At 35.9% G+C, this 12070-nt stretch overlaps 1 protein-coding gene across 5 annotated transcripts in view; it reads right to left on the bottom strand.

Moving 5' to 3' along the window:
• Positions 1-579: 579 nt before the first annotated feature.
• Positions 580-12070, bottom strand: part of LNPEP (leucyl and cystinyl aminopeptidase) — a 109716-nt gene continuing 98225 nt past the window's right edge. For all 5 annotated transcript variants that reach the window (XM_054252107.2, XM_017969767.4, XM_054252105.2 and 2 more), the window contains 3 exons: positions 10930-11070; positions 10192-10273; positions 580-9597 (listed from right to left, as the gene is read on the bottom strand). In XM_054252107.2, coding sequence (XP_054108082.2) covers positions 9469-9597; positions 10192-10273; positions 10930-11070 — 352 coding nt within the window. In that variant the 3' untranslated portion in view covers positions 580-9468. The remainder of the gene's footprint in view (positions 9598-10191; positions 10274-10929; positions 11071-12070) is intronic.

Raw genomic sequence — 12070 nt, forward strand, 5'->3', positions numbered from 1 at the left:
CATACAACATGTGAAATGTAATGCCCCAATTACACCATAATTCTCATTTTATATACACATACATACACAGAGTATTATTGTACCCTGATTTAGGTACTGTATGACTACGGCATCAGTTGGCTACTTAGATGACCTAAGTGTTTACAAGAACTGCTTTAGTCCAAAAAGTAAATAATGGTCCTGATGGAGCTCCTGTGACTGTTACTGGGCTCCCTGCCCTATGCATCCACTGAAAGTTTTAATCTTCACCTCTTAGGACATTTGGCAATGTCTGGAGGAGGGGTTTTAGTTGTCACAACTGGGGACAGGAGTTTCTATTGGAAACTAGTTGCAATTGGCCTGGGAGGGATGATGCTAAATGTCCTGTGATGCACAGAACTGCCCTCGCAACAAAAACTTAGCCACCTCCAAATGTCAAATGTCTACTGAGGTATATGCAGTAAAGATACTGGATACTGGTGAAACACAAAGCTAACCACAAAAGACAATGAATACAGGAACTGCCCAGGTAGAGGCCATAACCCAAGAAGAAATAGCACTTTATATATACATATATAAACCCAAAAAGGCCACACAATATTTGTATTTAAATACTTTATTTTCATTTCACAAAAAAGCAACAGTGTTTGCAGTTAAACATGCCTTTCAGTCAGTGCTGGTCATATGCAAAACAAGTTATCAGAAATATAAAGAAAAATAAGCCTTTTCCCTTTACAAGTAAAACAACACAATTTGCATATACAATATTGTATATATGTATTTTCAAAATCTCACAAAAGACAGATTATAATACAAATTTAGAAGTCCACCTACAAGCTCAGACTCAAGGAATTGAAGATCTCTATAGGGGTTTAAATATAAAAGTGTAATACCTTTACAAGTTTCCAAGTAACTACTTTCCAAAGTATTTGAAAGAGACTATTCTTCACAGCAACATAGAACACTTGGCTTTAATCACGACAGCTGTAAGACTAAGTTTTGTCTCAATGTGAGTTTGTTGATCGATGCAAATGCTCCAATTACGCTGTAATTCTCATTTTATATACACATACATACACAGAGTATTATTGTACTGATGGTTTATACAGTTGAAACTTCTGGAGCATTTCCTCCAGCTAAGCCATGACCTTTACTTCCTCTGAAGTATTTTAAATTAAGAACTGTTCAGAAATATCACTAATGACTACCATGACTAACTCCAAAAAGGTGCCCCTTTTTCTTTCATTTATGATCAAATTTAAATGTGTCATGAATAAACATTTTTTTTTTCCTACGGCAGCAGGTATAAGTAATAGCAAAGTATATAGGCTAATTGTTCAACACTAGAACCTGAGTTTAATATACAGTATATAACACTGCTTTGCAAATTTTCTGGGAGTTCTATCACTCAATGTTACCAAAATAGTAATATGGCAAATCTTCAGCATGGAATCATAAATGAGAAAACAAACACTCTTAAGAGGCTTGAAGGGAGGGAGGAAAGTAGAGAAGGAGGGAGGGAGAAAATGTCCATATGCATTTTCTTTGATGCAGACAAATGTGGAGTTTTAACATTTACCATATGGTAGATAAAGAGACGCGGTGATAAAAGAATGCTTAAAGCAAATATACAGGTCTGGATACATGATATGCACACAAAATACAATTTGTGAATTCCAGTGAAGAAAACATCTAACCGTATAGGCACAAAAGTCAAAATGGAAAGCACACAATGGAGAACAGAGGAGAAAGATGCAGCCACACAAAAGAACTCTGGTGGGACAGGGCCAACTTGTCTTGCCAGATGTGGGGTTTGAAAGAGAAAATTCCTTTTGGATTAGTTTTAGGGCTCATGTTGTTATTCATTGGAGCCATGTCAATAACTCAAAAAGTTCATTCCAAGAAACAATTTCTACTAGGTACGCAAGCTATACTATAGATGGAATCATAATAAACTTCTATAGATGAATCAGAATTCCAGGCTTCAAAAAGAAGCTACTCTTAAGGGTTTAAAAATGATTTCTAGACAGCACTCTTATTGGCTTATCAGCTTCACCGGTTTACTAGTTACTAAAAGATATATCAGCAATGAAGTTTAAACACACCTTTATTCAGTACTGTCCTCTCGGCTTTCTAGAATTTACAAAAGCACAGGTCCTTTTTCACTATCTCATTCAATCTGAATCACCATAAGAAATGCTGGATCTAATTAGCTTTCACAGCTCAACCATATCCAACTGTCTTCCCCATCTTATCTGCTGCACACCTGCTGCCATTAGCTACATCACTACACTGCTACACCTTCAAGCCAGATGGCAGGGATTTAGTAGGTGTTTATTTTTGTTAGGTACAGTCAGACCCCTGCAAAGGACTAAGTGTTAAAGGAAAATAATGAAGTAAAAAAAAAGCAAATTATATATGTTCATCTATATGTTTGCATCCTTAATGGACTAGATCCTAGAGAATAAAATAAAATAACCACAAAACAACCATACTAACTACTGCTAAGTGAGGAATATGTAGCAAAGGAAGAAGTGAGCTGTCATATTATGAAACTCAACTTTCATTACATCCCTACATAGCCATGCAAAAGACTACAAAACGAAATAAAGATATGAAAACATATTTATATTTATTAAGAATATTTCCCTAACAAAAAAAGAAATCTCTCCAAAACAGACAAGTAAGTAAAGAACACATGACTATTCTATTTGCTATTGCTGACACAGGCAATAAGGAAAGGGGAGGATGGGAGATTTGTCATACACTGATCCTCAATTTTCATTAGGTACCTATATATCCATGCAAAGGACTAGGTACAAAATCAGTAACATGAAAACATTTATATACATCTTTAAAAAGTATAGACACTGTCCTTTTCCCCTGACCATTACCCACCCAAAGAACCCCTCCCTGCAAAAAAATAAAAATTAAACAATAAAAAACCCAAGATATGAAATGATTGCCCCTGCAGGCAACAAGGGAAGGGAAACAGGAGAGTTATCATACGTCTGGACCTCCATGTTTCATTATGTACATACACGTCCCAGCAGAGGGACCACATTATATAACACACAGCATGTAGCAAATATTTATATACATTAAAATATGTGTATATAGAGAGAGTATATAAAATGTATATACACGTAAGTATGTGTGTTCTTGTGTGTGTGTGTGTGTATACACACATAAAAACACACACCCCAGACACCCCCCAAAAGAAACCAAACATCTACTCTACCATTGCCCACTAGGCAATGAGGGATGGGGAGTATGGGAGATTTTTCATAGAGTCAATCTCAACTTTATTTCTACCTAAGTGGTCATGCAAAGGACCAGATTCAAAATAAAGTTAACACCAAAAAGTGGCAAAACATTTATACACATTAAAAAAAATTATATATCTTGCCTTTTCCTCTCACAATCCCATACCTCATTAACACCCTCAAAAGCAAAAAGCCAAAACCAAAGCCCTGCAGTGCTCATATACTATTGTTTGTGTACACAGGCTCTGAGGAAGGAAAAGAATATTTACCACAATCCTGGGTCTGGGTCCCTCATTACATTTGATTCCTACAACTCCAAACAAAAAACTGGCTTGAGAGTGAAAGAACAACAACAACAAATACTAGCAAACTTTTATATACATTTAAACAAAAGACAAAGACAAACCCAGAAATCCCCCACCTCCCACCCACCAAAAATAAACAAAAAACACAAACCCTTAAACAACTACTCTACTAGCCATTGCCCAGACAGGCAATAAGGGAAGGGGAGAAGGGGAGATTTTTCATAGAATGAACCCCAACTTTCATTACGTACCTAAGTAACCATGGAAAGGCCTAGGCACACAATGAAGCAACTGGAAAAAGGAACGAGAACATTTATATACATTTCTAAAAGTACACATCCGCTCTCCTGGAGACAGGGAGATGGAGTGAAAAAGAAAAACCATCTATACTACTCTATAATTATTGCCCACACAGGCAATAAGGAAAGGGGAAAAGAGGAGATTTTCATACATCCGGACCTCCACGTTTAATTAGGTACCTGTAAGTCCAAGCAATGGACTTGATACAGCATGAACTAATACAATGTAGTAATAAAAAGCATATATATATTTTTTAAGCGTATATATTCTGCCCTTAGACCCCTCCCGCCCCTCAAAACTTCAAAAAATTCAAGCTACTTTAAAATTATTACCCATATACATAAAAAGGGTTAAGGGAGAAGAGACTGTTACACATCCATAACTCCATGGCTCATTAGGAACCTACATGTCCAAGTGAAGGACCAGGTACCCAATGAAACACTATAATAAAGAAGTAAAAATGTGTTCATACATATACAAAAGTATATACCCCAATACCCACAGAAGAATCCCTGAAGCTAATCAACTATTCTCTTAGACACTGCCCACACAGGCAATCTAAGGGAAGGGGAGAAGAGGAGAGTTGTTGCAGGCTGAACCTCAATTTTCCTCATATATCCATGGAAAGGACAAGGTAAGAAAGGTAGTGACATAAAAGTAGCAAAAACATTTATATACATTTTAAAAGTATATGCTTTTACTCTGAAACCACTTTCTCTCTCCTAGCAAAATATCTTCAATAAACCCAAACTACTCTAAGTACTGCCCACATGGGCAATAAGGGAAAGGGAAAGAGAGATTGTTATACATCTGGAATCCCGTGGTTCATTATGTACCTTTCAGTCTGGGCACCCGATGAATTAATAGAATGAGTAGTAAAAACGTAAGTGCATTTTCCTACCTTCCCCATCCCTCCCCTTCACCTCAAATACCCCATTTGACAACTACTCTGTTAGCTACTGCCCAGTGGTCAACAGGGATGGGAAAATGGGAAACTGTTATACATCAAGATCACCACATTTCACTGGTACTTTCACGTCCACGAGAAGGACACAGTGTGAATTAAATTAGTAATACAATGTAGTAGCAAGTATATTTATATACATTAAGTACCTACTCCATTCTCTCTCACACCCCAAAACAAAACAAACTACTCTATTAGCTATTGCCTAAAAAGGCAATAAGGAAAAGGGAGAAGAGGAAATTTGTCATACTCCGAACCTCAATTTTCATTAAGTATATATATACATCTATAGAAGGAAACAAGTACAAAATGAAGTAGAAAGAGGTGGCACAATATTTATACACACTTGAAAGAATAATATACAACCCCAGCCCACAAGACTAGTCAAAATAACAGTAACGAGGACTGCTCTGTTAGTTATTGTTCATGTGAACAATTAGGAGAAAGGCAAAGGGGACATCTGTCATGCTTTCGGATCACCATGTTTTATCTACATGTCCACAAAATGGATGCATGAAATACAAAATGAAGTAACACAAAATAGCAGCAAAAACATTTGTATACACTTTTAAAAGAACATACCCTGCTCACCTCTCAACATCATCACTTTCTTCCAAAGAAGGAAACCAAATAGCTAGTCTGTAGCTGTACCTATTGCCCATATAGGTAACATGGGAAGGGTAGATGAAATTTTCATAGGATGATATATATCACTCTTCATCAGGACAAAAATATACAAAATGAAAGAATATAAAAACTATCAAAAACATATATGTACATTTTAAAAGTATATACTCCCCCAAAAAAAACACTGGAAAAAAAAACAAAACTGAATTTTTCTGTTAGCTATCAGCCACACAGGCAATAAGGTTAAGGGAGAAGATTTACCATACTTCTGGACCTCCACTTTTCATGTGGTACTTATTTGGCAAAGCAGGGAATGGAACACAAAATAAAAGAATGCAAAACCCAGCAAATACATATACCTTAGTTTTTAAAAATACAAATGGGGTGAAGGGGGAAGGAAGCTCAAAATTTAAAAAGAAATGTAATTCTAACAAATATAAAAGTAGCAAAGGCAAAGGTGAAAAGAAGAGATACGTCATATCCATGAGCTCAGATTTTAGAGATGCCTACGTAACAAAATCCAGATCTAGTTTTGCAGCCCAGGAACTGCTATCCTTGGAGATGGCTTATCTGAGATGTGTTTACCTTCCCTGTAGCCCTAGGAAACACAGGGATTATGTGAAAGTTTAGCAATCTGACGGCAGATTATGGTTCCAGGCAGTTGGTTTGAACAGACTCTTTTTAAAATCCACCTCAACAAGCAGTCTTTAATCCAACAAAATCAACACTTAACGAACTTTTTTTGAGACAGTCACTCTGTCACCCAGGTTGGAGTGCAGTGGCACAACCTTGGCTCACTGCAACCTCTGCCTCCTGGGTTCAAGTGGTTCTCATGCCTCCTGAGCAGCTGGGATTACAGATGTGTGCCACCATGCTCAGCTATTTTTATATTTTTAGTAGAGATGGGTTTTGCCATGTTAGCCAGGCTGGTCTAGAACTCCTGGCCTCAAATTGTCTGCCCAACTTGGAATCCTCAAATGCTGGGATTACATGAAAGGAGTCTGTTTGGTACCCTATAATACTGATGCAGGTCGATTTGCTCGCTATACCCAGGAGTCTTCTGACAACTCTTACGTTTCTATGGTGGCTAATGTTCCATAAAATGGAAAAACATATGGCAAAGAAAATTAAGGTAAAACCTGTGATGGTAAGCAAGTTCATGAATGCTAAAACAATGACAACAAAATTTCACTTAAAGAGACTTAAATAAAACAAGATGGAAGAAGGCCCAAGCTTATGGTGAAGCTGACAGGACTTGCAGTTTAATATATCTAGTCACTTTATGTTAACAGAACAAACTAGACTCCTCCAATTCTTACATTCAAATTTTTTAGATCTCCAAAGCATAAATATTTCTTCCACAACTCTAGATTTCCTATTCTATCGTTTCAAAAATAATCTAGTATGATGTCCCTTTTATATTCAAGTAGACCTCTCTGCAATGAGAACACTTATTCAACATGTACCTGTGTCATGAATCGTGTGCTTAAATAAAAGAAGCATACTGTGACTTCTGTGCTTCAGTCTGAGTTCTCAGAAATACAGTGGCTAAGACATGTTTTGAGAAAATAAAATTTTGAAAGCTACCATTATACCTATTACCTTATGAATTCTACCTCTTATTTAACCTTACATTCATTCCTGATGTGGTTTTCAGAAGTCCTATATAGATAGGTTAATTAAACATTAAAATTTTGGAATTCTATGGGAAAAACTGAGGCAACACTTACTAAAACTACAAATAATTAAGGTAAGGGCCACAAAAAATAAGAACTACAACTATTATGGATCTGGTACCATAGTAATGAACAGCCTTTGGGTAATAAAGATAGCAATGGATCATGAGTTATCTATTATGTTAGACCAAGTTTTGATAAGGTTTTACTCATAGCAACACCCCCCACACCACACACACACACACACACACACACACACACACACGAGAGAGAGAGAGAGAGAGAGAGAGGAATTGATATAATTCAAGACAAGATTTGCCATATGCAGGGTTAACTAACATACATTAAAGGAGCAATGTCAAGATGTACAGGTGAAACTGAAGAATCTTAACTGATTTTGAGACGTTACAAAATTTAAATTCTGTATCAAAGTGAAATTTAGTAGGACAACATGGTAAAAAAAAACTAGCAACAACAACAAAACTCTCTAAAGTTTACTATTTTTCCCTCACTCTAAAAATATAAAACACATTTACTTTCACTATCAACTAAAATATCATTCATTTACCAAAGCACAAGAAGAATAAGACCGGCAATTACCTCAGTTCAATAAGACATACTTAGATGATTCTGTGATTCTCAGGATATGATATTTTCTATTCTAAACAGAGAAATTTTAGAAAAGAGTAAATTGGGAAAACACACTAGGATTAAAGACAACTTTTTTATTTTAGCTTGCTAGCCTTTTAAATTTTATTATACAAAAATATTTCCATAAAATAAAATATAATTTTATGCACAATTCCATACATTCTAACTTTATACCTGCTGAATTTAAAAAAGGTGACCTTTCCCACTATCTGACTCTGTGGAGTGTTTTAAGTACTCACAAATGGGTAACTACCCTTTTTATATACATAGGAAACAGTTTTCCAAACAAAATAAAAAGTTCTCAAGAATCATTAGGAAGAAAGCTTTCCTCCTAAGAATCGAAGAAATAAACATTCTAGGTATAAGTCTGCATAGGTCAAAAATTCAAGTACAGTATTTCTCTTTCAAAAGGAGTAAAATGCCATAAAGTTTGGACATCCTCCCTCATTTTTCTTTCTTTCCTTCTTTGACCACTACTTTTATGTTAGTTTGGACACAAAAAAAGAAAAATTATAATTTTTAACTACAGAAAAGCACTATTTTTGATAGTGAAAAAAATTCAAAGCCCACCATACTAAACACGAATTCAAGTTACTCCTATCCCACATTCCCTTTGTTCCTTTAAGGTACTATGGTGAACTTCAAATAAATGTTTTTTCAATTTCTCAAAGGTCCTACTTTAAAATATGATTCTAATATGCTACACTATCATATAAAATGAAAATCCACACATGGGTATGATTCAGAGAGAAAGTTTTATGATATATGATGCCAAAAGGCAACTTAAATTGCATTCTTAGTAATAGTGATAAAATTCACAATGAAAAACACTGGTGTTAGCAAAATGCTTGCCATGAATGTAGAAATACTATCCTAAAGTATATCTACTGCAGAGAGTGAGAAAGGTGTACAGATTTGGGGACTATCACCATTTATAAATAAAATAATTATAATTAAAGCTAACTCAGTTTGGAACAGTTTCCTATGGTAATGCTATAAAAGATAAAAAGGAAAGTCTTAAATATTCAAAAAATTTAACCTTTTGGCCTTGTTTAGCTTTTCAATACAACAACAATTTAAAAAATCTGTAGCACCTGGCTATTCTGCAGGAAAAAACACAATAGTTGCAGGCATTATTTAAACTTTTTTTCAGAAAATAATTCATCAAAACCCCAAATCAAAGTAGATCTGCACACCTGAGGTCAGTTCTTACAGTGCATACTTATTGTCTTCATTATTATATTCTTCGGAGCTAACTTTGTACCACATTCCAATACCATCTATCAATAAGAAGTAACAGATGGCTGACAAATCAGCAATCTGCAGTGATGGTGGCTCTTAGGGTAGAACTTTCCTTCTTTTACTGTTTCGGAAACTTTCTGGATACTGAGGAATAGAACAGAATTCCAAAACAAGGTTTTCCCCCATTTGTAGATCTTCAAAGTAGAAAAATTACTCATTGTTTTTGTAGATGGTTGCCATTTAGGTGAATATAATTTTGTAATAAATAACTACATACTGCCCAAAGACATTTCAGAAAAGACGGATGAAAAATAGTCAGGCCCTGAGCTAACTAGAACTCCTAAGAGTGCAAACAACTTGGCAGCGATCCTGGCTTTACCTTGGCTTTTGCAAAAGCAGCAGAGCCCAAGCTTACAAGCTCTCTGAATGGGCAACAAAATGAGGTGTGGTTGTGCATGCTACAGCCAGTTGAGACTTTTGAGGTTCTTCTCCATCCACTGGATATTCAACTGAATGACTTCCAAAGCCTCCTGGACCCAACGAAGCCGGAAGGTTGCCTCTGACTGATTTTCAAAGAATGCCTGAACCTGTAAGTTCCACACAGAAGAATTTCAAAAGAAGAAAAGGACAATAAACCTCAGGTAACTCCAGCTTTTAAAGTAAGCTTTAACTTAGAGATGGCTGTGCTGCTGTCTTGAAAGCAGCAGAAAGAAGTACTTTAATATTCAAGATATCTACATAGAGTTCCCAATCAAGTATGGTGATATCGAAATTTCACAAAGGAATTCTTTTTACTCCCACATGGATACATTTTTCTAATTTAAAATGGAGCCAACGAAATGTTTAAGTAATAATAAATGAGGTAGAGTCCAAAAGTTGTTGCTTAGTGCTATGAATTCACCCTTAGAATGGAATTTTTCCAAACAATTTTATGACCACTTAAATTATTTGTATCAGGGAGACAAGGGAAGAGAATGGAATCAGAATTTTTCCTCATTATTATATATAACACCCTCTAGAAGTAATCACAATGCAGAATCATTAGTACTGATTAAGGAAGACAGAGAGAGACAAGAGACAGGAATTAGCACAAAAATCCACCATCTGGCTTAAATTGAGCACCCTGGCTAGGGGATGCAGAGGGTTGCCCAGTGTCTGTATTACCATTTTATACAACCAACCTCAGATAAATGTGCCTTTGTTGAAAACAGGTAAGTTGATCCAGCAACAATATTTCGTATGGCATAGGACCCCAGATGGAGCCTGAAGAAACACAAAAATGAGAGCAAAAAAATTAGGCAGCTGTTTGTAAAGCGTTGTTGCTGAGTGCAAAGCAAAGTATTTAATGCAAAGGCAGAGCAGAATCCTCCTCCCAGGAACTGCAGCTGAGACCAGGGTAGTCCCAAGCATACTTACTGCTGGTGGTAAGGAAAGGTGGGCAGAAAAAGGGAAGAGTTCAGAACATGCAGATGAATTATTAATCCATTTAATATCATCGAAGATCACACTGAACACCCAGAAATGCCGTTATGAATTTAAATGAGAGAAAAAAGCAAAAAACCTACATCTGCATCTAGTGAATGTGAGTTCTTAACTGATGCCTTGGCAATGCAGAGGTATTTTTCAATATGCATATAGCTAAATGGTTGCTATAGTCTGTAGCCATGCTGAGCTAAGTGACTTGGTGCCAACAGGGCTAGGCTTAATTAGAACTTAGATGGACTGCTACTGTTAAGTGATTCCTGCTATGAAATTACGTTAACAAAAGTGAAAATTTCCAGATCTTTCAGTTAAACTCTCATGGAAATATTTTTCCTCACAGCAAATCCTAACTTCTGTGAGCCAACACAACACTGGGAACTTCTTTCAAATGCACAACTTGAGAATACAAAAAGTTAACAATTCTCTGAGAAACTTACTTCTGTACAAGCTTATTCCAGTTCTCTTTGACAAAATCCCATGCTAGTAAGTATCCAGGAAAACGTCGACTCACTGTTTTAATGATAAAAGACAGCTTCTGTGTTTGGATGATATTCCCATCAAGGCTAGTTTTCATTAACCTGAAGAACAAAGCAGATTTAGCCTCCAAAATTATTATTCATGAATAAGTGATGACTGAACTTTGATTAAAAGTAGTATGGTTTCCTAATTAAAGCTCTGTAGCAACTCAAGAAAAATAATTGTTCAGTTAGTCTACGGTTGATCTATAGATTGAAAATGTCATTTTTTTAAATGAAGAATTCACCAATGAAATAAGCATTTACCTATATTGTCACATGACAATAAATAGTTTTGAAATAGTGAAAACATTTAGGAAATAAATTCTGGTAGAATTTATTATAATTCGGGAGGTGGGTATTTTTTCTGGTAAAAACCTTATTTGATTTGAATGGGCAGGTATATTATATTACTATTACTATTATTATTATGAGATGGAGCCTCACTCTGTTGCCCAGGCTGGAGTGCAGTAGTGTGATCTCAGCTCACTGCAACCTCTGCCTCCCTGGTTCAAGCGATTCTCCTGCTTCAGTCTCCCAGGTAGCTGGGATTATAGGCGCCTGCCACCATGCCCGGCAAATTTTTTGTATTTTTAGTAGAGATGGGGTTTCACTATGTTAGTCAGGATGGTCTCAATCTCCTGACCTCATAATCCGCCCACCTTGGCCTCACAACATGCTGGGATTACAGGTGTGAGCCGCTGCACCCGGCCATATTGCTATTCTTAAAAAACTAGGCCATTTGAAATATTTGAAAATTAAGATACATTTCAGAATATACTCTTATTAATGTTTGTAGTTAATATTTACTGATACTATGTACTAAATAATGTTCTAAATCCTTGACACAACAATGGTGTAAAGTAGGTATTTATTAATGCTACCTAATTCAATTTTATAGTTGAAGAAACTGAGGTTATCTAATTGACCCACAGTTACACAGTAATAAATACTAAAGTCTGACATCTGAAGGAAAGCAGTTCTCATCTACTATGCTATACTATATGTTTATAGTGAGAAACCACCCCCCACCCCAAGGCAATATTTTTAGAAGGGAAAAAAA

This window comes from Callithrix jacchus, chromosome 2 (assembly GCF_049354715.1).
Source record: "Callithrix jacchus isolate 240 chromosome 2, calJac240_pri, whole genome shotgun sequence".
Taxonomy (NCBI): domain Eukaryota; kingdom Metazoa; phylum Chordata; class Mammalia; order Primates; family Cebidae; genus Callithrix; species Callithrix jacchus.